At 35.1% G+C, this 27206-nt stretch overlaps 1 protein-coding gene and 1 long non-coding RNA gene across 8 annotated transcripts in view; both read right to left on the bottom strand.

Moving 5' to 3' along the window:
• The window catches only part of FER (FER tyrosine kinase), a 457469-nt gene that overhangs the window by 238437 nt on the left and 191826 nt on the right, over nt 1-27206 (bottom strand). For all 7 annotated transcript variants that reach the window (XM_082376336.1, XM_082376339.1, XM_082376338.1 and 4 more), the window contains one exon: nt 6434-6526. In XM_082376336.1, coding sequence (XP_082232462.1) covers nt 6434-6526 — 93 coding nt within the window. The remainder of the gene's footprint in view (nt 1-6433; nt 6527-27206) is intronic.
• LOC309622615 overlaps nt 1-27206 on the bottom strand; it is a 463955-nt gene that overhangs the window by 267909 nt on the left and 168840 nt on the right. The gene's annotated exons all lie outside the window — the stretch shown is intronic.

Below are 27206 nucleotides of genomic sequence, written 5' to 3'. Positions count from 1 at the left end.
TTTCTGATGTATTTGTGGGGAGGAAGGTGATCTCCACGTCTTACTCTTCCACCATCTTGAAGGTCTCCCCCCGCTCCCGATTGCCTTTTTATGCACCTTCTTGGATCTCTAACAAGAGACCCTATCTCTAGCAAAATATATTTTCTTAAAAGTCATTCATTTTTGGTCTCACACTTCTGCTTCCTCCACTACCTTCTGATTTCCCCTCACTTTACTCTTTTTTTCGCCTGCTTCTTTAGTTCCCTTACTCATCTTCTCTTTATTTGTAATTATTCTTTTTTCTTCCTTATCATTTTTATCCATTTACTTTTTCCAATTGTGCTTGTGACTCTCATTTATTCTCCCTCATCCCATCATATCACTGCAATTTCTTCTACAGCTTTATTTTTTCAGTATCAAATATCCTTACCTTAAGTTCATGCAATATTACATATAAAATGTGCCACAGTATCAACAATAACATTTTAGTCCATTAACTGTAGTCAGTGACAATGTTATACTACACATCTCAACTAAAACTATTACCAGATCATTCTAATGAGTCAGTATGAAATCATAGCTCAGTAAATTTAAACATTTATCATCAAGTTGGGATTGCTTATATAGAATATAGCATCGTTCTGACATGATCTGGGTTGTTTTAAGCATTTGAGCAAACACATAAAAGATGAGATTTACTCTCTATATAATGAAATTATAGAAAATAAATCCTGATAAGCTCTTCTTGAAAATTATGTATGATAATACTAGTGATTCAAAACTTGCAACTCTGAGAATAATATTTAGTTTTCCTAAACATGGCTAACTATATTGGAGAATTCAATGTATTTATGTCAGTGATATGATGTAAGAAATTTAATTTTTATTTTCCCTTGTTTCTCATTTTTCTCCATCTGAGTGTCTGGGCTAAATAAATAAATAAATAAATACTAAGACCTTCAGAATAAAGGAAGACAACCAAGGTTTAAAATACATAATATTTAAGCTGAACTTAATAACACGCCTTGTCAGAGGAAGTACAAGGTTGTTCTGCTAGACACGAAGGAAAACACTAAAAAATATAAGCAGTTTATTATGTTATGAATGAAAATAACTATACTGCCCTATGCCAATGGTGGAAGCCAAGCGTTACAATACCAGCTTGATAACTGATATACAACTTAAACACAGCTAAATGATAGTTTGCTAATTTTCTAAATAGAATAAGCAAATCTTATTTACTACATTATTATATATAATGGGTGCACATCTTTATTTTTCAGTATTTTTATTTTCTAAATTCAAATGTAAAGTAATTCAAAAATTGAAATAATCTATATGTCAACAGAATCCAGAAAAATATTAATTTTAAAGAGACAGAAGAATAATTTAATAATTCTTCTGACATCTAAAGAACAATTATCTGGACCAAAATGTGCTTTATTCTGGTTTTAAAGAACATTTTTCAAAGAGTGCTATTGTTATAAGGGTGTTCTGTACTCCACAGATCAGTGAACAACTAGCACTCACAAGGGGCTGTAAGATGGAACAAACTGTTGCTCAGCCACTTATAACAAAAATTCTGCAGTAAAGCAATGGCTCTGGAGAAAGGGCAGTATTCTTGACATGACTAGAACAGATCTCATCAAATATATTGTGGTTTGAAAGATTTTCAATGGAAATGGACCCTCATGATTGCCAGTAGGCTTTCAGATTATACAATGAATCCTGTCTAACACCTCTGTCCTTGACTTCAGAAACAGTCTAGGAGAAACAGTCCTCAATGCAAATTTATAACCTCCTGAGGCATGGAAAGATGCTGGATGTGGAGCAGACCTCAGTACCTGGAGGTACCATGGATAGGTTATTTAACTCTTTTAGTACAGTGGAAAAAAAAAGAAAACATGCTTGGGGCTGATCATAACAGTAAATATTAAACATCTACCATCAGATACTGTATTCGGTTAAAACCAAATTCATCTAAAGCTAATTATCTAACATTCTTCCTTCTAGCAACACTGTTGATCAAAGTGTTCCATTAGACTGTCTTCACAGATAGCTCTACATTTTAGTCACACTGTAAAAAAATGGTAAAATAAGTAGCTATGACAAGTTCAATGAGAATATTATCATGATTAATTCATTTCCCTATGTATAATGCAATTAACTGTTTTATTTTATCTAAAATTATGCTCTATAGTTCCAATTTTTATATGTTTATTTGAGTAAAGAAACAGTGATTTCATAGTTGCTGCTTTTTTAAGATTTTAAATTAAACATGCTTCCACACAGAAAAAAAATGAATTTGGATGTCTACCTCACACCATACACAGCTATTAACTTGTAATGGATCAAAGACCTACATGTAAAAGCTAAAACTATAAAACTGTAGAAGGAAACACAGGTGAAAATTGGCATGACCTTGCATTAGTCAATGGTTTTTTAGATACAACACCAAAAGCATGTGAAATGAAAGAAAATTAGGTAAATTGGACTTTGTCAAAATTTAAAACTTTTGTGTGTCAAAGAACATTACCAAGAAAGTGAAAAGACAATTCACAAAATGAGAAAAATTTTTTTCAAATTATATATTTGATAAGGGGCTTGTATCCTGAATATATAAAGAACTCATAACTCAACAATGAAAAAAACCCACCAATTAAAACGTGTGCAAAGGATATGAATAGTCACATCTCTGAAGAACATACGCAAGTGAACAATAATCACATTAAAAGATGCTCAACATCATTAGTCATCAGGAAAATGCAAATAAAACTACAATGAGATACCACTTCATATTTACTAGGATGCCTACAATTTTTAAAAAAGGAAAAAATAACAAGTGTTGAGACTGTAGAGAAATTGGAAGACTCATGCATTATATACATTGCTGGTGGGAATGCAAAATGTTGCAACCACTGTGGAAAACAGTTTGGCAGTTCCTCAAAAACTTAAACGTAGAATTACCACACGACCCAGCAATTCCTTGGTATATAACTGAAAGAACTGAACATACATTCACTTAAAAACTTGCATGTGAATGTTCATTGCAGCATTATTCATAATAGCCAAAGGTGGAACAACCCAAATGTCCATCAGCTGATGAATGGATAAACAATATATGATAAATCCATACAAGGGAACATTATTCAGTCATAAAAAGGAATGAAGTACTGATACATGCTACAACATGGATGAACCTTGAAAACATTACACTAAGTTGAAAGAAACTAGACAAAAAAGGTCACATATTGTGTGACTCTTTTTATGTGAAATGTCCAGAATAGGCAAATCCATAGGGATCAAAAATAGATGAGTGATTACCAGAAAATTGAAAAGGGGGGGAATTAAGACTAATTGCTAACAGAAATGCAGCTGCTTATTGCGGAGATTGAAAGGTTCAGGAATTCTATAGTGGTGATGGTTGCACAACATAATGAATATACTAAAACCACTGTGTGTACACTTTGAAATGCTGATTTTTGTGTTGCGTGAAGTATATCACAATAAAATAATTTAAATAGGCGTAAGTCTGCCATTTTGCAGGGTTTTTAAAAAATGTTTTTTATGAAGAAAAAAATCATTTATAGCAATTAAAAATTTTCCTTCCTCTATGTTACCTTTACCAAACTAGAATACTCCAAAAAATACTAAATTATGTCAGAAAAAAATTTTAAATTACAATTAAGGAGCCTCTAAATTTTATCCATCTTAGATTATCATACTTAATACCTGAAACCTTCACATTCGCAGTAAGACTTAAAACCTCAGTTACCTCTGTAGTCGAGGGGAAAATCTTCAAATAAATAGGATATCTAACACCTTACAGAAATAGTTCTGTACCTTTATTCATAGTGTACCACAGCGTCATAAACTACAGACTATCTCAATCTTTTTAGTTCATGAGATTTCTGAATAAATCAGGCAATATCAAAGGGCACTTAACTGATGGAGATAATGATTGCCATAATCATGAAGATAAAAATGTGATCAACTGGGGGAGGAAGTGACTGTTCCCTAGAATTCTCAGTTACAGAGGAAACATATTCTTAAATGAAATGGGCATTTCATAGCTTCAAGATGTTGATAAATTTATTAAAAATGTATATCTGAATGAGGCACATGTTTTGTGGGAAAGGCACTTCATTTCAGGTAAAAGCAGTTTGTAAACACCAAATTTTAACCTATATCAATCACTGTCAATTTAGTAATTTTACTGAAGAATAAAGTAATTTTATTCTTCAGTAAAATTACTTAAGAATTTTATTAAGTAAAATTACTTATAATAATTTTACTTTTAAGTTGAGAAAACAATATGTAAATACTTTCAGATATTTAAAAAGTTACGGTTTATACCAATTAATTATGAAGATTGTACATACTATACCTGACACACTTTTAGGAGTGCCAACCCTGTACAACTTCATCTTAATGAACAAATAGGGTTTTTTTAATTTTAGATGTAAATCAGCGTGTCTTGAAAGAAAAAATCTCTCTCGTCCTCGGATCAACCCTGATTTATCAAAACAGGCTCTGCCTAGAGCCAAAAGCTGAACTTTCCATAACAATGAACTTCAAAGTAATGTGGGCAGCATGAAGTCTCAGAGCCACTGCGCACTCCTAGGCACCTGTCTTGAGGGCACAAGGTTCTCAGGCAGCCCAAGTTGTAGGGAAAAAAACAAACATGGGAAATTGTACCCCATTCCCACAATCATAGAATTCTTATTTTTCTGTCACTAGCTAAACTTTTTAAGCTCTAAATTCCACTCTCCTACATTTCCATCTAAGAATAAAACTAAAGGAAACCTTGAGTTTATAATGAGCCTTGGCTCTCAAGTATTTCAGACATTTTACTCAAGTCAAGCTTGATCTTTAACAGCACACAGGAAGAAAAAATGGTGGGGGACACCTTTCACAAATCAGCTATTAGGTGCTGGCACAAAGACCTCTGACCTAAGTGAAATAAAGGTGAGTTAATGACAACTTAATTATGCCCTGTGTTTCACTGACTCATTTTAATGTTAAATAATTTTATAAACGGTTCACTGAGGTGTTTGAACATTTCTTTTCAAGAACTACATTTGTTTTTCTTTTTTAAAAAACTGTTTTTAAATATTTCCTTTTAAGAACTGTTTTTCTTTTTTCTTCTAATAAAAGTTATCAAAAGACTCTCTTCATAGAGTCTCTGAAACTTCTTATAAACTCTTAATCAAGTCTCCTATACTTTATTTTGACTGTCAAATCATAATAAACCAAGTCCTATGAACTTCTATTTATCTGTAAAGTTGTAAATTTAAGAAAACAAAAGTAGGAGATAAGATTTGAAAGAGACTTACTCTATCATGTAGCCCTTGCCCATAATTATTTTTATTTTCACTTGCTATTTAATGCCACATGAGATGGTCTGCATTAGTTCTACTCCCATAGAACACTTCAGCATATTGGAAGTGACAGTGGCAGCATCAAAGGTTAAAATCTATCTCTTTTATACAAAAATATAATTTTCTGCTTTTTTGTTAATTAAAATACTTGACGCTTTGCCACAATTGTACATAAAAGATTGTTGCCTGAGTGGAATAAATATGGGAACATGTGTTTTATATTAAAAAGGAATTAGAGCAAATAAATCCAAAATGTGAATGGACATTTAACTAATCTAAGGTTAGGAAACACTTTTTTTTTCTAAATAAGAGGAGGTCACATTGTCTTAGCTGAACTTTTAAAGAATAGGAAATGATATTAAGATATTATTCTGTAGAAACTTCACAAGATGGGGGGAAAAGCATGTAATTAATTTGTACTGAATATTGTTTTAACCATCATTCAATAAAATATTATTATAAGGCTCTACTGTGAATGAGGCATGGCTAGAATAAAAAGTTTGATAATTTAGTTTTATAGGTCATGAAGGAAGAAAAATACTTTGTAATTTTATATATAAATGAGATAAGAATATTTTTTATCTTGCTTGCCTATAGCTGCTATTACTAGGGGTAATTAATATTCTATGCATTACTGTGATGTGCCTAGCCCAAATTTCAAACGGACTTCAATTATCTAATTGAAATGTTCTCAAAGGTATGAACACACATATAAACTGATACATTTTAAAAATACATATACAATAATCCCTATTATAAAAACATGTTTCACTGTAAAAGAAATTTGTTTATATTTTTCTTCTAATAAAGCCCCAAAGTACATAAAATACTCCCTGTAACTACTTATATGTAGTACAGAAAATCTACAAGTTTCTTTCTTTCCTGCCTACATCACTGTTACTAGGGGTTTTAATATACACATATATACACAGACTCATATGCCCACAAAAAGTTAAATTGTGTACTTACCTTTCCATTCATAAATACAAGTTTACATATTATATTCATTGGTATATCAGAAAGAAGGTAGACAATGACTATTTTCAGTAGCACACAGAGTTCATCCTACTTACTGTTGAAGAGCCCAGTGCAGACTTTGGAGACCTAATGATTCCAGCAATTGAATGACGAATAGACTCAAATTTGGATAGCCTCTCCTTTCTTTCCTGGAGAGATTAAGAAAGAAGCCTTCAGCAGTAGTAAACTATCTAGTATATACACAGTTATGCTAGGTATTTAGGTATTTATCCACAGCTTATGTCCATCCACTCTGTCTTCCAAGTAAATAAAATGTAAGCTTCCTAACATTAAGAATTAAAAATAACCAAACGCATATGAACTCTATAGCATTTTATTTTCCTGGTCCCTCAATAAATGTCATGATTTGGGGAAAAATAAGAAAGAAACAGAAATTCATGAGATGACAGAAAACAAGAAATGCTAAGGAAACACACAGAAAACCAAATACTAGCGCTCAGAGGAAAAAAAAAAGACACAAACTAGAAGGAACCAGTCTAACAGAAAATTTCAGATGGTACTGTAGTTGTGACATATTCTTCATAAATTTAATTACAAAACAACTGCTGTATATGCCTTACTCCCCACTCTTCCATTCTCCACATCTTGGCTATACCTTTTTAACAGTTTTCGCCTTCCCAAATGTTTTTATTTCAGAAGATTTCTCAAGCACTAGAAATAGATTTTTAAAAAATCCCAAACACCCCAGCTCTTCCAAATGACAGTCTATTTAGATGCCATGGTAAATTACAAATGAACAACTTTAACCAAAAAGCACAGAACAGTTCTCAAAGCAAGGCTCTTAAAGGAGGCACTAAGGTAGAAACAATAAGGTTCTTGATGTCAGAAGGGAAAAAGAGTTTAAGTCTGGGCAAATCACTTAACTATTCTGGCTCTTAAGTTTCCATATCAGTAAACAGGAGGACACTGGACTAGATAAAAATCTTCATCTCAAAAAATTCGTGACCATTGTTCAACTCCCCAATCATGTGCATTGCATTGATCATTGATGAAACTTTCACAGAAGAGCTCCACTGCATCAGGCTGGCAACCAGAGTTACTCCCCTTAGGACAATTAGTTATATCCTGCCTGAGGGTGCCCTCAGAACTTGTTCCCCAATGGAAGGATGAACTAAGGAGAGTGAAAGGTAACAATGGAACACTTTTTTGTTAATAATAGCTTGTTGAAGCAATAATCATATATTATTTCTTACAGACTTCCGTAAATAAACTCAACCTAATAACATTCTTAGAAGGAACAATGAAAGTGATTATTTGGCCCTGTAGGAACAGTCAGAGACTTATTCAAGCCAGTAGGCAATAAGATTCAAGAAAAAGATAACATTCATGCTCAAACTCCAGGCTGAGTGCCAAATATCTTTGGGACTACTTATGCAAAGCAGCCATGAAATTTGGAGGGATTTTGTGAGAGATAACTACAGGGAAATTATAACGCTAGAGAAGATTGTCTCCTGAAAAAAATTCTAAACTGTTGATAACTCTACAACATAAATGAAATACTTCAAATATCAATATGTCCTTCATAAAAGGAATGCATTTATAAATAAACAAATAACTTAGTCTTTTGCAGATATTGATTTGCTGGAGAGAATGAAGGATACACAGTTTCTATTCCCATCCCATCACGGTATACAATTTAAGTATAAAACAGTTTCTAAAGGATTTATTTTAGCAATTGGGTTCTGACTGAAGAGAAATCATTTTAGAAGTATTCACTGCCTAGTAACCTAGTTTGTCATGCTGTCTTTTTTTCTTTGATGCTTGCATATTAAGAACATTTATTAAAAGAAAGCCCCCTTGCTAAGTCAAGCATTTTCATATTTTGAAATAATGAAATTGGAAACTAAATGTGCAAAAGGAACATTTGAATGATTAAGATTTTGTCTTAAAATAACAATGCTAAGGAAATTTATAGTATAACAGAATGGAGTTCAACGAAACCTAGGTTGTAAAGCTTTCTATCATTCCTCCTGCTTTCTTGACTCTGTAACTTCTTAAATGATTTCTCCAGGGACATAAATCCCAAGCCCCAGGCTATAATCAGCTCCCTCCCTGTTCAATACCGAAGTATAATTCATGTTCCATGGAGATTTTCTCAAATGTATGAGCAAAAACGTATTATAATTCTTTTAATAAAGTATCCAGTAGTGCAAGATGTACACCAACCAGTTTCCTTTTCAGCACCTCACTGACTCAACAATTTAAGTACTGATAGATTTTGCTCAGTGAGCAACTGTGCATTTCAGTTTTTTTTTAAACTTACAGTACTATGAGTTAAATTATCAAGACATCTTAACTGAAATTCTGCTTTTAAAACAATTAAGGGACATAATAATAGGGCAGTACATTTATCTTCTTTGCTTAAACTAATAAATTATAAAACAAAGAATACATTATGGGGGCTTCCCTGGTGGCGCAGTGGTTGAGAATCTGCCTGCCAATGCAGGGGACACGGGTTCGAGCCCTGGTCTGGGAAGATCCCACATGCCACGGAGCAACTAGGCCCGTGAGCCACAACTACTGAGCCTGCGCGTCTGGAGCTTGTGCTCCGCAACAAGAAAGGCCGCGACAGTGAGAGGCCCACGCACCGCGATGAAGAGTGGCCCCCGCTCGCCACAACTAGAGAAAGCCCTCGCACAGAAACGAAGACCCAACACAGCCAAAAATAAATAAATAAATAAATAAATAAATAAACAAACAAACAAACAAACAAAAAAAAGATTAAAAAAAAAAAGAATACATTATGATGAGAATGAAAGTATTTCATTAGAGGTCCCTATGTCTAGTAATCAAGGCACTTTACCAGTTTCAGCCATACCCTCACGAAGCTCATTATTCTATTTAACAAATTATTCATTATTCATCATTATTATTCATTATTCCCAAGCTCGTTATTCTACTTAATACACTATTTTGAACAGATCAAAATAATCCCTTTGCCATTACCTGTGTATGCTGAACATGTCTTTCTCACAGCAGCTTCCTTATCTCTCCTCCCTCTTCCCTCTCTGCCTCCCATTTTCCCTTCTTTTCTCCTTCCTCTCTTCCTTACCATAATGAATGCTTATAATATTAGCTATTATTATTATTATTTGGGTTTTACTAATATTGACAAGGACATTTGGGCTGCTTCCATCTTTTGGCTATTGTGAATAGTGCTGCTATGAACACTCATACACATGTACTTGGGTATCTGTTTTCAACTCTTTCAGGGATTTATCTGGGAGTGGAATTGCTGGGTCATATTGTAATTCTATGTTTACCTTTTTGAGGAACAGCCAAACTGTTCTTTCACAGTGGCTGACCCATTTTACAGTCCCACCAGCAACGGATGTGGCTTCTAACTTCTCCACATCCTCACCAACACTTATTATTTCTGTTTTTCTGATTATCATCATCCCAGTGGTTGTAAAGTGCTGCTTGCATTTATTTTTTTTATGGATATTTTCACAGGATATAGAATTAAAAGTCGATGGCTTTGTTTTTTCTTCCAGCACTTTGTCTTCTGGTCTCCATTGCTTCTGGTAGGAAGTCAGCTAAAATTCATGTCATTATTCCCCTATACATAATGTTTCTTTTTTCTCTCACTGCTTTTATAATCAACTAGGAAATAAGTACATGTTATTTTTTTTCTTTTAATTATCCTGCTTGGGATCTGTTAAATTTCCTGGACTTGTGGGTTGAAAATGTTGGAAAACACTTAACCATTGTCTCTTCAAATATGTTTCTACTCCCACCTCCCTCTCTCCTTTCTTCCTTAGATTCTAATTACATGTATGTAAGCCCTTTTGATATTACCCCATGATCTCAAACACTCTATTACCTATTTTTCTCTTTTTGCTTCATTGTGAATACTTTGTCAACCTGTCTTCAAAGCTCACTATAATTTTCCTTTCTGTGTCCAGTCTACTGACAAGTCCATCTAATGAATTGCTCAGCACTGATATTATATTTTTCATTCTAGAATTTCTATTTTTTGTAGCATCCACATTGCTGCTGAACTTCTCCATCTTTTCATATACACTGTCTATCTTTTCTATTAGATCCCTTAGTATTTTTGTAAAAGCTACATTAAAGACATTGTCTGATAATTCCAATACCTGGGCCATATCTGAGTCTGCTTATTTTCTTAGCTGTGGGTCACATTTCTTACTTTTTAGTGGGCCATATAATCTTTGATTGTGTGCCAGATGGTTTGTATAAAAAAAACAGTAGAATCTGAATTCAATGATATTTACCTCAAGAAAGAGGCACACATACTCCTTTTTTCTGTCAGGCTGCTAGAATTGGGGCTGTAGTTAATAAGTTGGGCCTGGCCTCTGCTGCTGCTCTGGTTTGAATTAGTTCACCACCAGCTTCAAATATTTTGGGCTAGATCAAGAGTTTTTCTTCAGCTAGGAATGGAATCTGAGCCCTGGCAAGATTCCAGCACCCTCTTTTTTGGGGGGGAGTGTGGGATAGGGGGGCACTAGGGAGTTCTCTTTACTCTCCAGGCTCACCCACTACTTTATATATCTAAGATAACTTTCTACCCTCCTTCCTAGCCTTTGGAAAGCCATTGCCCTGTACTCTGTGAAGACCCAGAATTCCCTGAAGAGAATCAACTTGGGAGGGATTTCGTATTTTCCTCTGTTGGCGAAAATCCAGAGTGCTCAGTCCTCCTGTCCAAAAGCCTCAAACACCACCCACACCCCCAACAACAGTGTACCACCTTTTTGGTGTGGGGAGAACTTCATTTGGAGTATCTTTCTCAAGTCTCCTTCTCTGATTCTCTGCTCCACTTGTGGAAGACCCTTGAGTAAATGCTGGTGAGTGGACGCTGCCTCACTGTGGGGAGGGCTCCTCCAGATTCTAATCTGCCACACCAGCCTACACACTGTTCTTACAAGTTTGTTAAAAGCTTGTTGAGTTGACTTCTCCTTATTCCCTTTGATGGAAGTTTCCTCCTATCACTCAGTTCCACCAAGGATGGAAGTAGTCACAGGTTTTTTGTTTGTTTGTTTTTGGGTTTTGTTTTCGTTTCCTATGAAAGGCTTGCCACTTTCTGGACTTTGGTTCATTTAGGTTTCTTTCTGTCCTCAGATCCCTGATGAGTATTTTTTTTAACTATTATTTTGTACCTTATCCTCCTTATTTTGGTTATGAGGTAAGAATGAACGTCTCTTGTGACTTTCTATATCCAAACAGGATGCAGCATTCATATGTGTTTTATTAAGACAAGTAACCTACCAGTCATAATTTTATTTACCTTTATTCACAAACCAAGAAAATAAAAAGACACAAGTTAAGGGTCTTCAGTATGACAAAGAAGCCATTAATTTATCAAAAGTTACAGACTTTAATTTAACTACCATTTTCTAAAGCAGTCAATTATCACAACAGGCCTTTAAAGACTATGTTCCTCAGAAGATTATTTAAAGGGTTAAACTCCAGACAACTCAAAAATTTTGATTGTTATTCTGTTTTGGTTTTCTTGTTTTTTGGTTTTTTTGTTTGTTTGTTTTCTTTTGTTGATTGCTCTTGGGGGGTAGGGGAGATAAAGTTTATTGGTTTTATATTTTCTGCAGAGGAACTCACAAGGACACTATAAAGACTACTATGTACATATTTCATTTCTGTAAACATTTTAAGTTTCCAACTTTATCTAAGAAGTTTCATGAACGGTTTTACTGTTTGATATTTTCATACTGCACATGTATCAATAATCCTCTTATCTGTTCAGAGCTCCTTTTGTTACTGGAACTAATAACTGAGAACATTTCAAGTTTCAAGGCCTCAGTCGAGACTTTATTAGAATGGAATCAGCAACTGCAGGACCCAAAAGAAAATCATGACTAAAATAACAAAAAAGAATAAATTTTAAAGAAAGGAATGTGGCGCTTATAATGTTACGCTTCCATTATCAGCAAATAAAATCCAACTGGGAAACCTGTTTTAGAAAGAAGTCAGTTAGGTTCTAAGCATTTGTCTCACTCTCAACCCCTTTCTAAGAGAAACTTCCACACTATGGGATTGCTGGTACCGCCTGCCTGAGAATGAAGTTAATAGATAAAAGGTGAGAAATGAAGACAGACAAATTCTTGATGACATGGTTTGAATTTCTGGATATATCCAGTTATGTGAGTGGATAAACTCTCTTTTTTGCTTTAACTAATCTGCCTTACTTGACTGCTACATAGAATGAATACAGCAGGCCTTCCTAGAATATCCATGAGTAATTGAAGATTTCTAATAAACGATTACAAATATCACAATTGTCACTAACAAAATAATGCACTAACATTTTTAATGTTTTGGACACATATTTACTTTCAACAGGAAAATAAATATTTTAATATTGAAATACATTAACATAAATGTAACAATTATTTGCAAAATAAACACTTACTATGTTGTGATGATTACTCTTACTTATTCCCATTAATTTAACAGTTTCAGCACATGACACAGAAAATAACTGCTCAACATGTTGGTGAAAACCCTAGTTTAGATGGTTATTAATAGATGTTATACTACAAAAGGTTCAGTAATTCCACAGATTTTAGAACTGCTCAGTTAAACAAATTTAAACAGATTTCTTAAATGCAACATGTCTCAGAGTCTCAATAATGCATTAGTACATGCACTCTTTTTTTGGAAGAAATATTATTCTGCAAAATTCACTTCAAGAAATGCTGTCATGAGGCTTTCATTATGAGGCAGTAGGAGGGAAAACATTCTCCTCCACTTTACATCAGTCATGGCTTTTTCTTGGACATTATCTTCACATGTAACAGCTCCAAATTAACTAATTCCAGCTCCTCTCTTTCTGGCCACAAGCACCTACCCCACTGGTTTGCTTTCACCAGTTCCACTATAATCATTTTCCAACGTCACTGAAACCCTAAGGCTCTGAGTCTCCTAATCTCTCCCAATCAATCACCTTCTCATTTCTTCTCTTCTTTTTCTAACTGAGATGCCATGACACATCATTTCACTGACACTTTTGCCAATATTCTAAATTCCCTTGCTCTCCTGTCTCTTAGTTGTCCCCAGGCAGCAAACCCTAATGGTGGATCAATTCAACTTTCTGCATTCAGCAACTCACCACTGATGGGGAGAAGCACATGATTATTACTTCAAAAGAGCCCTAAATATCTGACATACTATGAAATTTCTCTGGCCAACTCACTTCTTAACTCTCCCACTGCCGTTGTCAACCATTTCAAACCTTTCTTACTTTTCTTGTGTCTAAAACCACCTTGTTCTACCCTCTACAGCTTCTTTAGAAGGAAGCTACAAGCCAGCAACTCCTTCAACTTCCCTTTTCAAACCGTACCAAGAGCTGCTGCAGAGAATCCTCTGGCTTCTAGACAGTCCTTCCTGCCCTTTCTGTGCAGCTGCAGCCTGATTTGGGCAAGCAGGATCAATAATCTCAGGACAGTAGTCCTCTGTTAGTTGGCCAGGGAGCTGTCTCAGCTTCCAATTCAGTGGCATTGTTTTTGTGCCTCCTGGTGGACCTTCTTCTCTTGAGTTCCAAGACCTCTGAACCAGCAGAGACCAAAGCTGAAAGAATGGAAAGAAAAATTCTGCGAGTGTGTTATTAGCTGTAATGAGAGGAGCCACTCCCAGCTGCTGCTTGCTCTTTACAAAAAAAAGAAAAATCCCTAAAAGAGTTATCTATGTGAGCTAGAAATCTCAGGACCAAGTCTCTATTCCTATACAATAGGCACTAATCTGTTTAAATTAATAAAGCATCCATTGCATATACTGGTATTTTCAGAAATTCATTCACTATTTCATCACTAGGCAATAAGCAGAGCAGAATCAATAAGTGATGAAGAGCATACTGGCCTAGAACAGTCAATATGTAACTCCAAATATCATACTTACTATCAGGAAGAACTTTGATTAGGTGTCATCGTCCAAACTACAATTTTTCAGCTGAAAATTTAGAGTGGGTATTCATCAAGTAACCATATCAATGGTTTCACAAAATTATTAAAGGTACAATAATAGTACAATAATTCCAAATATTTAAAATTGTATTTTTTATTAAGCAAAATTATTACATGGGAGAAAAAGTTTAGAGATATGAGAATTTGAACATCCCCTAAATCCCCTTGTTCCTACTGAGTTCTCCAGAGATTTTATAACTAGCGTTGTCTATCTCTGTCCTTATAGAGGAAACCTTAATTTATACCTATCGTAAATGCACACAGAAAATATAATAACAAAGAAAGTATAGCCCAGAAACACTAATCGTATTTTCATCCATCAGTTTGAGGTAAAAACTCTATATAGCTCTCTGAGCACAGAGATGACTGAACCCTCAAAATAAGGCCTCTCCAGGAAGGTTTCCTGTAGTTACCTCACTCAGAGCAAAATTTCATGAAGATTCTAATAAAAGTAACTGAAAGGTTATAAATGGTGTTTAAATTTTTATTCCTGATGAATTTTTCATCCCACAACATTCTTTTTGACTTTGATTATATACTTTCTATTTCAATATATAACTAGAGTTAAGAAGTGATTTGTTCAGTTGGAGTGGCAGCCCTAAAAATTGAGAGGCTATATTTTATTTAAAATGGCCAAAGGGAATGTCAAATGTCTTGACTAAACTTCCCTAGGTTTGCATGACCTACACATTTTAGAAAGCACAGCTTTTAAAGGCACCATGATTGTTCTTCACTGTCTTCATTCCTTAGGCAAGCTAACTCTCGTTTCAAGATACACATTGGAAATATTTTCTCCTTGCCAAGCATTAACTTCCTACCTTACAAGTGGCTGCAATGTGTTTTACCTGAGATTCAGAAAAGTTTATACAGAGAAAATTTACTTATAAAGGGGAAGGAAAGCTGATACAAATATTTGTAATGTCTAGTAGCAATCAGATGGATTCACAACTTCTCAGGATGGGTAAGGAAAAGAGGAAGTGGTTTAGAGCCAATCTAGGTCTACTTAACACAAATAGCTATGCTCAAAGGTACATAGCAAGCTCAGCAGTTATTTTGTTTTGTTTTGTTTTTACATATCCAAGAGAATTAGAATAATTCTATATAGGTGTAGGGCATTTGATTCTAATGATACTTTCATGGCCTTAGACATAGCAAAAATTTTTCCAGAGCCTCAAAACACTATCTAGCCATATTCAGAGTTTCTCAGAAGACAAAATTCACGCCTCAGAAAGCATTTCACCCCCCCTTAAGTCATGATAAGCTCACAATTCACATTTAAAATTCGAAGGGCATAAAGAACTTTATCTCTAATGGATATGAAGCTGAAAGAAGACAGGTATTACTTTTTCTAATCTTCAATATAAGACAAAAATATCAATGATTTCCTTGGCCATAGAAGTCATTGAAACTATACGATTAGTTTGTAATATTTCTAATTCAGAATACCTTTGCACAGCTATACTTTATTCCAAGTAAAAACTTAATCTTTTACCGGTACTACTCAAATTGTAGTATAATATCTATAGAACTGACTGACAGATACATAATATTTTCATTTGAAATAGTACCAGGAGAAACAGCAATTCAATAAAGGATGAATCTTAATTAAACAATAATCCTCTTTATCAAAGGATAAAGAAAAAAGATTATCTCACCAAAAAAAAAATTTTTTTTATTTTAAAAAGGAGTCTAGAATTTTCCTCTCATTGAAAAATAAAACAAAAACAAACAATCAAAAAAAAAAAAAAACCCACCAGATACAATATGAAAGCATTATCATAAGTACCTTAGCCTACTTTCTTTCTGCTTCATGTGATAAAATAAAGCAGATGAGTTAATGGAGGAAGATTATACAAGAACAGCAGATAATTAGGAAGTACTCTATCAATGGATGAAAGAACAATGACACCCACAATGATCAATCTCAACATTGGGATAGCAGTCCAACTAAAATATACTTTATTTTCCACAGATCATTATCCTAACTTTTCCTTCCCTCTGAAACTTAGCTACCTGAAAGTGTTGATAGAAGAAAAAAAAAAAATCAACTATATAACCGTCTCTGCTTATTCCTTGTTAGCCACTTGCTTCTCGTGTCACTGAAATTTTAATTTGCTCTCCCACATGACCTCAATGTTGCCAAACCCACTGGGTACTTTATTTGACTTTCCACAGAACGTTTCCCTGTTGACGACTCCCCTCTTTTCCCTAGGCTTCAGTAACATCACTGCCTCTTGGTTTTCCTCCTATCTGTCTGGTTGTTCCACCTCATTCTCCCTTACAACATCCTTTTTCTTTGCCTGCCCCTTAAATGTCGGTCACCCAACATTACCATCCTTGGCCCTCCTCTCTTGCCCCCCTGCAAAATCAAACACATTTATCTCTATCACTTCAATTATCATCTGCATGCTGATGATGCCCAAAAGCTACATCTCTAGGCCAGACCTCCAACTAGAACTCATCATCCTTCCCCCAGTCCAATCTGCTTCTATTCCTATAAGCCTTTCTTTTGTGGCTAGCGCCGACAACTACAGAATTCCAAAGGCAGAAATCTGGAGGTCAATCTTGGTATTCCTTCTCCCTCATATCCATATCCAATCAGTCACCAAATTCAAAAGTTTGTAAAATATCTCTAAAATCAGCCCCTTTCTTTCAGTACTCCCTGATGTGACTTCAGTTCAGGCACCAGCATTACTGCCCTGGATTGTTCTTTGCTCCTGTTCTCTACAAAGCCCCAAGTGATCTTTGTAAAAAGGTAAATCAGACCATTTCACTCTGCTGCTTACTATCTTGAATGGCTCCCCCACTGAGTTCACAATAAAATCCCAATTCACACAAAAAGGTTTTTCCATAATATAGCTCCTACATACTTATTCAATCTCAACTTTCTCCACTTAACTTTTCATACCTATAATATGGTCATATATAAATACTGAAGATTTGGAATGCACCATATTTTCTTTTACCTAAGTGATACATGATGCTTCTTCCTTTTCCTGAAATACTACTCCAAAATTTTTCTTTTTTTTTTTGGCCTGTCCACCTCTTATTCCTTCTTCAGGCCCAAAGCAGACTTTTACCCCGAGATCTGGCACTCTAAATCAAGAGTATTCTTTTTATGTTCTCTGACAGTACCCAAACTTTACTCTCGTCACATTCTTGTTATAATTATCTGTTAACTTCACTCAACTGTGAGCTCCTTGCGGACAAGGACTTTATCTCATTCAGCTTTGTATACAAAGCTGAGACAGTGCGTGTGGCATATTGTACTTTCCAAAATGGCCTCAACAATATCTCCATCACACATGCCCTTCTTACCATAAAAACTCTGACTCTTCTTTCACTGAGAAGTGGGGCATATGTTCTCTCCACTTGATTTTGGGCGAGTATGTGACAATCGTGAAAGGGACACTACATGACTTCTGAGGCTAGGTCATACAATCAGCTTCCTTCTGGTTTTCTTAGAACATATACTCTTGAACCTAGCCACCTCAAGCTGTAACAAACATCAAGCAACCCAGAGACAGATCTACAAGAAGGTAAACAGAGCTCAGTTGAACTTGCAGCCAGCAGCACCCAAACTGCAAGTCATGTGAGTGAACCACTTAGGAAGTGGATCCTAATGCCTCTAGTCCAACTGTTACAGTTTATGGCACGTGGAACAGAGATAAGCCTTCCACACTGAACTCTTCCCAAAGAGAGATTCATGAGCAAATGAAATAACTGGTTGTTTTAAGCCTTTAAGTTTTGCAGTGATCTGTTACATAGCAATAGATCATCAGAACAGTGCCTGTCATAAAGTACACACACACACACAGTGGAGTATACATATGCACAACACGTACTAACACATATACATAAAGTTTGGTGAATCAACGAATACATTTTCCAAATCAATTTTACTCCATAAGTTAGATTTGGTGGACAGAGGAGAGACTGTTGCCAAATATTTTAATTAGAATAGTTAAAGTATCTTAGCTTTTTTATCATTACAAAAACTGATTCAGAAAATCAAACACAAGAAATATATAAATTAGGGTAAATGTCCTCGTAATCACCACCCAGTTCAAGAAATAGAACTTTGCCAAATACTGCAGAAGGCCTCCAGGTGACAGACAGGTCCCAGTCACAACCACCTATATCCTTTCCTCCAAAGTTACCACTATCATGCCTTCCACAGTAAATCACTCACTTGCATTATTTTTAGTTTTATTTTTAGTTTTTAGTGTGCATCCCTAGACACTATACTTTTAGTTTTGAACATTTTTAAAATTTTATTTAATGTATCTTTAAGCATCTTTTAATCAATAAGTTCCCTCTCCATCCCTATATTTTCCTTACAATTCAGCTGTTTAAAGACCCAGCCATTTTGGATGGACCTAGGGTCTGTCATACAGAGTGAAGTAAGTCAGAAAGAGGAAAACAAATATCGTATGCTAACATATATATATGGAATCTAAAAAAAAAAAAAAATTGGTTCTGAAGAACCTAGGGGCAGGACAGGAATAAAGACGCAGACGTAGAGAATGGACTTGAGGACACGGGGAGGGGGAAGGGTAAACTGAGACGAAGTGAGAGAGTAGCATGGACTTACATACCCTACTAAATGTAAAATAGATAGCTAGTGGGAAGCAGCTGCATAGCACAGGGAGATCAGCTCGGTGCTTTGTGACCAGCTAGAGGGGTGGGATAGGGAGGGTGGGAGAGAGACGCAAGAGGGAGGGGATATGGGGATATATGTATACGTATAGCTGATTCACTTTGTTATACAGCAGCAACTAACACAACAATGTAAAGCAATTATACTCCAATAAAGATGTTAAAAAAAAAAAAAAAGACCCAGCCATTTGACTCAGAGTTTTCCACAGCATGAATTTGATGATTTCATACTCATGGGGCAGTCCAACATGTCCTCTGTCCACTTTTCTACAAACTGGCAGCTAGGATCAGAGGCTAGATCACACTTGGATTCAATACCTTTAGTGAGATCATGGTGGCAAATATCAGGAGACAACATCTGGTTCTCTCTTTTTGTGATGTTAGCAGCTACTGATGATCAATGTCTACATCCACTAATTCATGGGGTATTGTAAAATGGTGGTATTCCTTCAAATTCTATCATGTGTTTCCCATTTATTAGTTGGACTATTTCTATAAAAAGATGTTTTCCCTCATCAATTATTTGGTTAATCAGCAATTATCTGCTAATACAGTTCATATAGGAAAGGCAGGATAAATGTTTAACTGTTTTATACGGATATATTTTTTAAATTCAAAGTCTTTGAAACAAGAATTATAAACAAATCAAGATAAGTTAAAATATACTCATTAATGGAATAATAATAATGATGGTGGTGATTAAGGTAAATATAATCGAAGCTAATATATAACAAACTTTTGTAAACGGCCTTACATATATTAACTCACATAATCCTCACAAACAACTTTATCAGACAAGTACTATTATTTTCTCTTTTTTACAGATGAGGACACTGAAGCACAGTTAGTAAATGACTGAAACAAGATAGAAGCATGGGTAATGTCTTTAACAGCATTTAAAGGTGGTCCAGAAATAAACATACACATATTCTCAGGTTCACTGATGTATTTCTATGGAGTCTTATAGGGTTATCTCCGTTTAGCACCATGATATTTAGCTATGTGACAAAGAGAAATGATTCCATAAAAAACTTAGAAAGTGGATAATCAAGGGCTGACGCTACACTAAACCTAGCTCTAGTTATCTGTAACTCTTTTAAATTCTTTTCCTTGGTCATCTTCAACTTCCCATCTCTCTTTGGATGGGAAGTTTTAATTCAAGTAGATGTTTTAAGTTTTTTTCTTATCCCTAACTTGTCCAAATTCCTAATATGAAATTCAGTATACCAAAGTTCTTTTTCTGACTTAAGAAAATTCATATTTACTTTTCTGGCTTAAAATAAGTTATTCCACCTTGGGCTTCAATTAAACTTACATTACAGTACCTAATGCACTGATATAAGCTAATAACTATGTTATTATAAAGATAAATTATAATGATTATTTTGCAAAGGTTAACATGAGAAATTGGCTCTAAAATCTTTCATTGCAATAATATTTTCTAAATGTCTGCTGAGATAGAAAGTTCCAAAGATACTACATAAAGTAATAATCTCTGTATCAGAACAAGGTATTTTAACTGGGTCTCTACAATTTAATGTATATAGATATTTGGTCTACCATTTACTCATGTTTACTTGTAAAAATTATTATTCAGAAGTCCATTTATTTGAATTACAAAAATACCATACTACTGGAAAAGATTTTAAAGAAAAATCCAGATACATAAATAAGATACTGGCTGGCACGTTATACAAACTTTTCATTATTTTAAAGCTTTTACACAAGAGTGAACGAGTAAAATGTATAACAGAAACTATACCAGCCAATGGATACTTAGCAAAGCAATTCAACCAGCAAAGTACTCAAGCACACTAAATCATCTGACTGGTAAAGATTCTTGAAAAACTAAGTTTAAATAAAACTGTATTTTTAAAGATTCAAATCTGCTAGAAATAACTTTGGTTATAGAGTTTATCCTTAAATTCTTATAACTTTAACAAAAAGCATTGTTACTTAGATAATATTAGGTGTAAAAAATTAAAAAGAACTCATTATTTTGAAATGCATGTTGAAGAGAGAAAAATGAAACAAAGTAGGTTGCACAGATACAATGTTAATCATTTGGCCTAATACTAACCAGAATGCATAAGAGTGTAAAGACAATGTTTTCTTAATCAGTTTTGCTTTTACATTAACGATACTTATATAAACCAGGAGAGAAAAAAATGTACAAGTACATGGATTAAATCTCATGTGGCTAGTCTGGATGAGACCTATTACTGATACAATTTCATACTTCTCCCTTCAACAGGCATGTACCAGTTTACTAAAATTCATCTGACAGATAAATATAAGAATGTAATTTCACCAGAAATGCAACATGCAGTTCTCTTAAATAAGACATTTGGTACAGATTTAAATGAGAAATCTGTGTGGGATGGCTATTCGTGATTAGCTAACTGGACTATTCAAGTACAGTTACTACATTTACCAAATAATAATACATTTTCACTTGAGACTTAAACAATATTTTCACTTTCTTCATACCAAGGGTAAATAAGTATACCAACGAAGAATGTGAATCTTCTCAAATATAAATAATTAAATATAAGTCATCAAGATAAAAAAGGGATATTCTACTACATAGAATTACCTCAAACATAGAGAAAATATTCAATATACTTTTAGACATTGCATTATGAAGTTGCTATGATAGTCTATGAAAATTTACAAACTATTACTAATAGGCCTACAAATGTATTTTCATGTACAATTCTCAATTATACAATTTCCTAAACATTCATTACCATTCCTTGACTACTGACAAATGTTTATTTTGGCATGTAATATTAAAAATAAATTTTTAAAAATCTAAAACTATATTTAAAATCTGCCTTTTTGAAAAAGAAACTATATTACCTAAAAAGAAGTGCTTAATGTTTTTGCCATAAAAGCAATAAAAAGATAAAAATAACAAATTACCAGCAATATTATATTGACTGGCACATTTTTTTCTGTAAAGGGCTGGACAGGAAATATTTTAGGCTCCTGGGCCACAAGGTGTCTGTCACCCCTACCCAACTAGGCTGAAGCCTGTGTTCCAATAAAACTTTATTATGGACACTGAAATCTGAATTTCATATAAATTTTACATATCACAAAGTAGTCCTTCTTTTGATTTTTTTCAACCATTTAAAAATGTAAAAATAATTCTTAGCTCATAAGCCACCCAAATATAGACAGCAGGCCAGATGTGGCCCATGGGCCATAATTTTCCAACCCTTATTATGTCACTTAAATTACAGAAACTATACAACAAAGGCTATATAAGCAGTTGTTAAGAGGACAGATTCTACAGTCAGACTGGGGGTGTTCGAATCCTAGCTCTCCTACTTGCAATCCATATCAAGTTGCCTAACTGTACATCAATTTCCTTCTCTATAAATTGAGAATAATAATAGTACTGCCTATTAAGAATAATAATAGTTCTGCCTAATAGGGTTGCTGTAAGGATTGAATGTGGCATGGAAAGGACTAAGCAAAGCTCCTAGCACTCAATAACTAGTTAACCCTCTCTAAATATGCTGCTGCTGCCATCTTCAAAACACAGGAAAAGTTCTGTGTTACACATTATAATATGCAAAGGCATTCTATTTCCAAATGTCCACAGGCAAAATTAGAGAAAAGTCTTTTAAAAAATAGTTACAACATTTCAGAACTGGAAGATACTATAAAAATAATCTTGTTTCACCAGAAGTTCAAAGATGTTTTTGGTTCAAGTCTGAGTTAAAGTCAAAACCAGGACTAGAATCAAGTGTCTCTATCTGTATTATGAGACCAGAAAGTCCTGTGCTTATTGTATCCTCGTAGCAATTTCGTAGACACTTACTGACCAAAATTTAAACAACATTCCTTTTTGAGGGGTTTGGAAAGGAGTACTTGGGAAGTATGAGGCCAGGGGCTGGCAAAAACTACTCCAGGCAGACAAAATAGCAGAGTGATTGAAAGCAAAAATTTGGTATCAAAGCTGGATTTAGGGCTTCCCTGGCGGCGCAGTGGTTGAGAATCTGCCTGCCAATGCAGGGGACACGGGTTCGAGCCCTGGTCTGGGAAGATCCCACATGCCGCGAAGCAACTAGGCCCGTGAGCCACAACTACTGAGCCTGCACGTCTGAAGCCTGTGCTCCGCAACAAGAGAGACCGCGACAGTGAGAGGCCCGCGCACCGCAATGAAGAATGGCCCCCGCTTGCCGCAACTAGAGAAAGCCCTCGCACAGAAACGAAGACCCAATACAGCCAAAAATAAATAAATAAATAAATTAATTAATTAATTATTTTTTAAAAAGTTGGATTTAATTACAGCTGCTGACCCACATAACCTTGGGCTAATTTATGTAATATTTCTGGGGCTCACAGAATAGGTACTCAAAAGATATTTGAATGAAAGGCCAAAAGAACTAGGCTTCTCTCAAAGTTAAGGGTCTCACCTACAACCAAAGCTTCAACTTTTGAAAACTTTCTTGATAATTAAAGAGAATAATACACAGCTGTAATGGGTTGGATGTGACACCCTCCCCCAAAAGATATGTCCACCCAGCACCTGTAAATGTGACCTTTCTTGGAAAAAGCATTTCTGCAGATATAAGTAAATTAAGGGTCTCAAAATGAGATCGTCCTGGATTGTCCAGGTGGGTCCTAAATCCAAAGACAAGCTTCCTTATAAGAAGACTTAAACAGAAGAGGAAAAAACACAGAAGAGAAGGAAATGTGAAGAAGGGAAACAGAGATTGGTGTGATGTGTCCACAGGTCAAGAAATGCCAGGGTTTGCCAGTAGCCAACCACCAGAAGCTACGAGGGAGACATGGAACTGTTCTCGCTCAGAATCTCCAGAAGGAACCAACTCTGCAGACACCCTGATTTTTAACTTCTGGCCTCTAGAACTGTGAGAGAATAAATCTATGTTGTTTTTAAGCCAGCAAGTTTGTGGTAATTTGTGAGAGCAGTCCTAGGAAACTAATACACAGCTGACAAAGAATCACTGAATATTTACCTTGTAAAGTGATCATCAGCTATTCTAAACATCAAAAAAAAAAACCCACCAAAATCACCCTTATATGAATTCTATTCATCAGGAAAACTGGTTAAAAATTGCATTATTCTCATAAATTCTATACAGTGAGATTAAAATGCGCATATACGCATTTTTTATTGTTCATTTCCCACTCCAGGTTTTAGAACCTAATCTCTGACCAAGGTTAGGTTGCTGACCAGCAACACCTTGCCCCCAAATCCACTATCAGAAGTATAGCTGCAGTCCCAAAGACAGTTTTTCTCAACAGGAACCCTGATAACTCCAGAAACTATACAGCAATACGCACAGCTCAGCAGTAGCAAGGTCACAGGACTGTCTCCCTCTGGCTTTTCATTCATTTACAGTACAGTAGCTGGAACAGTGGCTAACTTTTTTATTTGCTTTGCTAGCATCTATTTTCATACTAATTAGCATATGCGGTTTTTACATTTTGGGGTCCAATATTGTTTCCGATAATAAGGTGCCAGCAAAGAAAGAAGGAATTTCAAAGGCAACCAACTACTAAGGAAAAAAAATAAGTTGATTAGTATAAGTTTACACAGATAGGGCATGTAGTAAAAAGATTAACATTGAAAATAAGTATGAAAATTACTGGTCCATAGTCCTTATTCTATCACACTTTTTTCATGTTTTATATAGAATCAGTGTTAGAAGGAATCTTCCAAGCTAGAGATTTTTCTACTTCAACATTTTCACTCATAACAGTTGAGAAAATGGAGATCAGAGTAGGTAAGATGACTTGACTCATGACACACATATGATGACAAAGCTAACTCCTTTTTCCACTGTAACACATGGCCTAGATTACATCCACAAAGTCAACCAAATGCTGGGCATTGGTCACTCATTCAAAAATTTAGGGTGGGGTGGGGAGGAAAGGCTCTAACGACATTAAAGTAGAAATGTTACATTGAAACAATTACTACATTCAAATTTATAATATTTAGTATAAAACTGTTGTTCATTTACACCCAGAAACGATGCACTATTTTGAATACCATTACTCAAGGAATGTAATAAAAACAGAAAAAGACCAGTAAATCTTAATTACAAATAATAAGACTGAGGAATGCTGCTAATATGAAGATACACTCTCACACACACACACACGTGCACACACACACACAGACACACACAGACACACACACACACACACACACAGCCGTTTGGGACCCGAAATGGCGAAATGTTAGATATGACCGAAATTGTATCTGTATCAGACAGATACAATTATCTTTTTTTTTTTCACTAAAGATAAAACACTAAGATAGGGGAGAGGCCTTTGAATACAAATACAGGAAAGTTTGGATCCACATGTCAGAAATGCTTCATTCAGTGCCTATAAATTCATTAAATCTCAAAGTAGTGAGAACCCAAATGATTTTAAGTATTCTCAAATACATGAATAAAACATCACTATTGCTAAAGTTTTAGGGGCTATGTCAAAGAAGACAGTCATAATACACTGCTTGAAGTCTCTGTGGAAAAAATATTGACATGCTTAGAAAATGACTCTAACACTGAAGGTAGCTAACATTTATTGAGCACTAACTATGTGCCAAGCACCATGGACCCTGTCCATGCAGTCTTCTGTACATTTAATCATCTATAACACTATAGAGCAGGTCCTGTTAGCCTCACTTCATAGATTAGAAAGCCAAAGTTTGGAGTGGGTAAATAACTTCTGCAAGGACAATAAGAAGTTCTTACTCAGAATACTAATTCTTACACTCAAACCTGTAACGTAATCTAAATCACATCATTTGTTCTCTTCCCTACACTGATTGGGTAGCAACAATATAATTTATAGAACCAAAGGATTAATATCTAGAATTTTTTTAAATCAGCTTCAGCGCTCTAAGAATTATATATAGATTCAAAAAATTACCAACAAATTGTCTTAAGGCTTTAAATGTACAAAATAAAATCAAATAGCTAATTATCATATCTTAATGAGTAGAAATTAATACTTTTTAAAAGAATAACTTACTTTAAAACTAAATGGCACTAATGAGATGCCTCATTTGACCATATCCTTAAAAAAGATTATCCTCACAAATCAAATTTGTATTTCTGTCTTCTTACATAGCTCAAAATGAACATAATCTGGCCTTATCTTGCTGAGTCAAAACTATAAAACTCTGTTTTGGAATTTCTTCTATCTGTATTTTGTGCCTTTTTTTTTTTTTTCCCAGATTCCTCCCTTGGTGTTAAAATATGGGTTATCACTTATTGCTACTGACAATTCTTGATTCCACTCCTCCCCCTCTCCTCCACCACCCCACGCCTGCACTCGCTATTTACCATTTGCTCTTTCTAATCTACAGTACACTGAGAAATCATGAAAATAAGTTCATTAGAACTGCTTCCAAATAAGAGTAGAAAATTCTAAGATTCTTTCTGACCTTTATTATGTGAACTTAGTTACATTCATCTGTGAAATCCAAATAGATTATTTTTTCTCCTACTTCTAGTTTCAGAGTAGAGGTCACAGAAAGAATGACCTATGGAGAAATTGGGTGTTTTTCTACTCGTTTCTAAGTGTAAAACTATACCTGCATGCCTTAAATGTGGGAAGTATGTCCAGGTTTTTACTACCATCCTGGAAGAAGGTATTGCCAAATCTCCTAGTCTCTATTCAGTTTTCATTTTGCTTGAGCTCTGTGGAAGGCAGATTTCTCAGATGGCCTCTAAAATTCCCACCCCTTCGTATGCACATCCTGCATGATCACTAGGATGGTGATATGGTGGATTTCACGCCCATGATTAGGTTATGTTACGTGGCACAGCTGACTGTAAGAAAGGGAGAATATTCTGAGTATGCCTGACCCAATCAGGTGAGCCCTTAAAAGAGACTGGCCTCTTCCTGAAGGCAGAGACTTAAAGCTTAAGAGAAATTCAGTGTGAGGAAGATTCTCCATTGCCGGAGGGGACTACATAGCAAGGTATTCTGGTGGTCTCTGCGAGCTAAAAGTAGCGTCCAGTTGTCAGCCAGCAAGCAAACGAGGACCTCAGTCCTCAAGTGCAAGGAACTGAATTTTGCCCCAACCACATGAGCTTGAAGAGGACCCCCACGCTTCAGATGAGAATGCAGCCAGCCAACACGCTGACTTTAACATCATGAGACCCTGAGCAAAGAGTTGGGTCAGGCCTGGACAACACAGAACTGGACCCAC

This window comes from Balaenoptera borealis, assembly GCF_965194805.1.
Source record: "Balaenoptera borealis genome assembly, chromosome: 2".
Lineage (NCBI taxonomy): Eukaryota > Metazoa > Chordata > Mammalia > Artiodactyla > Balaenopteridae > Balaenoptera > Balaenoptera borealis.
Note: the sequence above shows the minus strand (reverse complement) of the source record. Positions and strands in the feature narration are given on the sequence as shown.